A 1,734-nucleotide genomic window follows, 5' to 3' on the forward strand; every position below is an offset into this window, starting at 1 on the left:
GCCGCTTGTGGGGGGGGGAGCTGTGCCGCCCTGCCTGCCTCTCAGGGCCGGGCTCTGCAGCCCCCGGGGCCGGGCTGCCCTCCAGCCCTGCCAGGGACTCGTAGGAGGGCAGGGACACGCTCAGCCTGGTGCTCCTCTCCGAGTCTCTGGGCTCCGAGTAGCCCGTGTTCATCACCTCCTCGTAGCTGGGCACGTAGTACTGGGAAGATGTGTCTTCATCCTCTTCTTGGCTAGAGGAGGGGAGAAAAAAACCAACCCTAAGGCCACCAGAAGTTCTGGCTTCCCTGGGGGCAGGGGGTGGAGAGGAGAGAGAAAAACCAACCCCCCCTCAAAACCTTAACTAATTATTTGCCCTTCTACATTACATACCAATTCTACACATTATATACCAGTTCTACACATTATATACCAGTTCTACACATTATATACCAGTTCTAAATTACATAACAGTTCTACACTCTATATACCAGTTCTACACACTATATACCAGTTCTACACACTATATACCAGTTCTACACATTACATACCAGTTCTACACATTACATTCTGGTTCCTTCTTGTTTGACAGAACAGATTTCAACCCCAACAGATCACAGCCCCACCTACAAGGGCCTACAAGAAACCTAAATCTCCCCTCTTTCAGCTTAAAACAATCCTCTGCTCTTCCCATCCCTCCCTGCCCTTGTCCCAAGCCCCTCCCCAGCTTTCCTGGAGCCCCTTCAGGCACTGGAAGCTGCTCTAAGGTCTCCCTGGAGCCTTCTCTTCTCCAGGCTGAACACCCCAACTCTCCCAGCCTGTCCCCAGAGCTGCTCCAGCCCTCCCAGAATCTCTGGGACCTCCTCTGGATTTTCTCCATGTCCTTCTTATGTTGGAGACCCCAGAGCTTTTCCCAGCCCTGCAGGGGGGGGTGTCTCTATTTTAGCACCTTTATTTCAACACAGGCTACCAGCTCTGACCCCTTGGAGGAAGCAAGAACCGCTCCTGATGTCACTCCCACCCCTGTCTGCCCCCCGGGGAGGTCTCACCTGTCCTCCTGCTGCGAAGGTTCCGCCGACACCGTGTGGGGCCCGTGGGCCAGGTCCTGGCTCTGCCGCCTCTTGTCGCGGATGTTGAGGCAGATGGAGAGCAGCAGCAGCACCACCCCTGCCCCCACCAGCACGTAGGCCACCGAGAAGGTCTTGCTCTTCAGAACGGCCCCGGTGCCGCGGTCGGGTTTGCTGCTGTTCCCGGCCGAGGGCCTGTTGGCCGGGCCGAAGCCAGGGACGAGGTTCCAGACGGCCATGATGATGCCCAGCACCAGCATTCCCAACCCGATGGCCGTCAGGGCGTAGTGGGAGCCGTTGGCACGGGACTGGGCCATGGCTGCTGCTGCTGCTGGGCTACCTGCACCCGGCGAGGGCCCGGCCCGGAGGCTGCCGGCCCGCTGGCATCTGTGCTGCACCCGGCGAGCTCTGGGAAGGGATGGAAAAGGGAAGGTTGGTTCCCAGCAGGATGGGAAGGCCGTGCAGGCCGTTGGGCGGCCGCGCTAACGTCGTTTCGCCCAACTCGTTAGGGAAATCTAATCGCGCGGCGCCCGCGGAGGGGACGTTGGTCGTTGTCGCTGCAACCCTTGGGTACCTTCTGGGCTGGGATGTGCACCAGCCTTAGAAATGAACAGGGTTGTTATAGAGTGTGTCCAGCTCTGGGCTGCCCAGTTCGTGAGGACAAGGAGCTGCTGGAATGAGTCCATCCCAG

At 58.5% G+C, this 1,734-nt stretch overlaps 1 protein-coding gene across 1 annotated transcript in view; it reads right to left on the reverse strand.

Annotated features, from left to right (window-relative positions):
- TMEM51 (transmembrane protein 51) overlaps positions 1-1,360 on the reverse strand; it is a 27,358-nt gene extending 25,998 nt beyond the window's left edge. Inside the window, exons 1-2 of the mRNA XM_010005225.1 lie at positions 1,026-1,360; positions 3-230 (exon numbers count right to left, since the gene is read on the reverse strand). Coding sequence (XP_010003527.1) covers positions 3-230; positions 1,026-1,360 — 563 coding nt within the window. The remainder of the gene's footprint in view (positions 1-2; positions 231-1,025) is intronic.
- Positions 1,361-1,734: the final 374 nt, after the last annotated feature.

This window comes from Chaetura pelagica, unplaced genomic scaffold (genome assembly GCF_000747805.2).
Source record: "Chaetura pelagica isolate M959 unplaced genomic scaffold, ChaPel_1.0 scaffold159, whole genome shotgun sequence".
In the NCBI taxonomy this organism is placed as follows: domain Eukaryota; kingdom Metazoa; phylum Chordata; class Aves; order Apodiformes; family Apodidae; genus Chaetura; species Chaetura pelagica.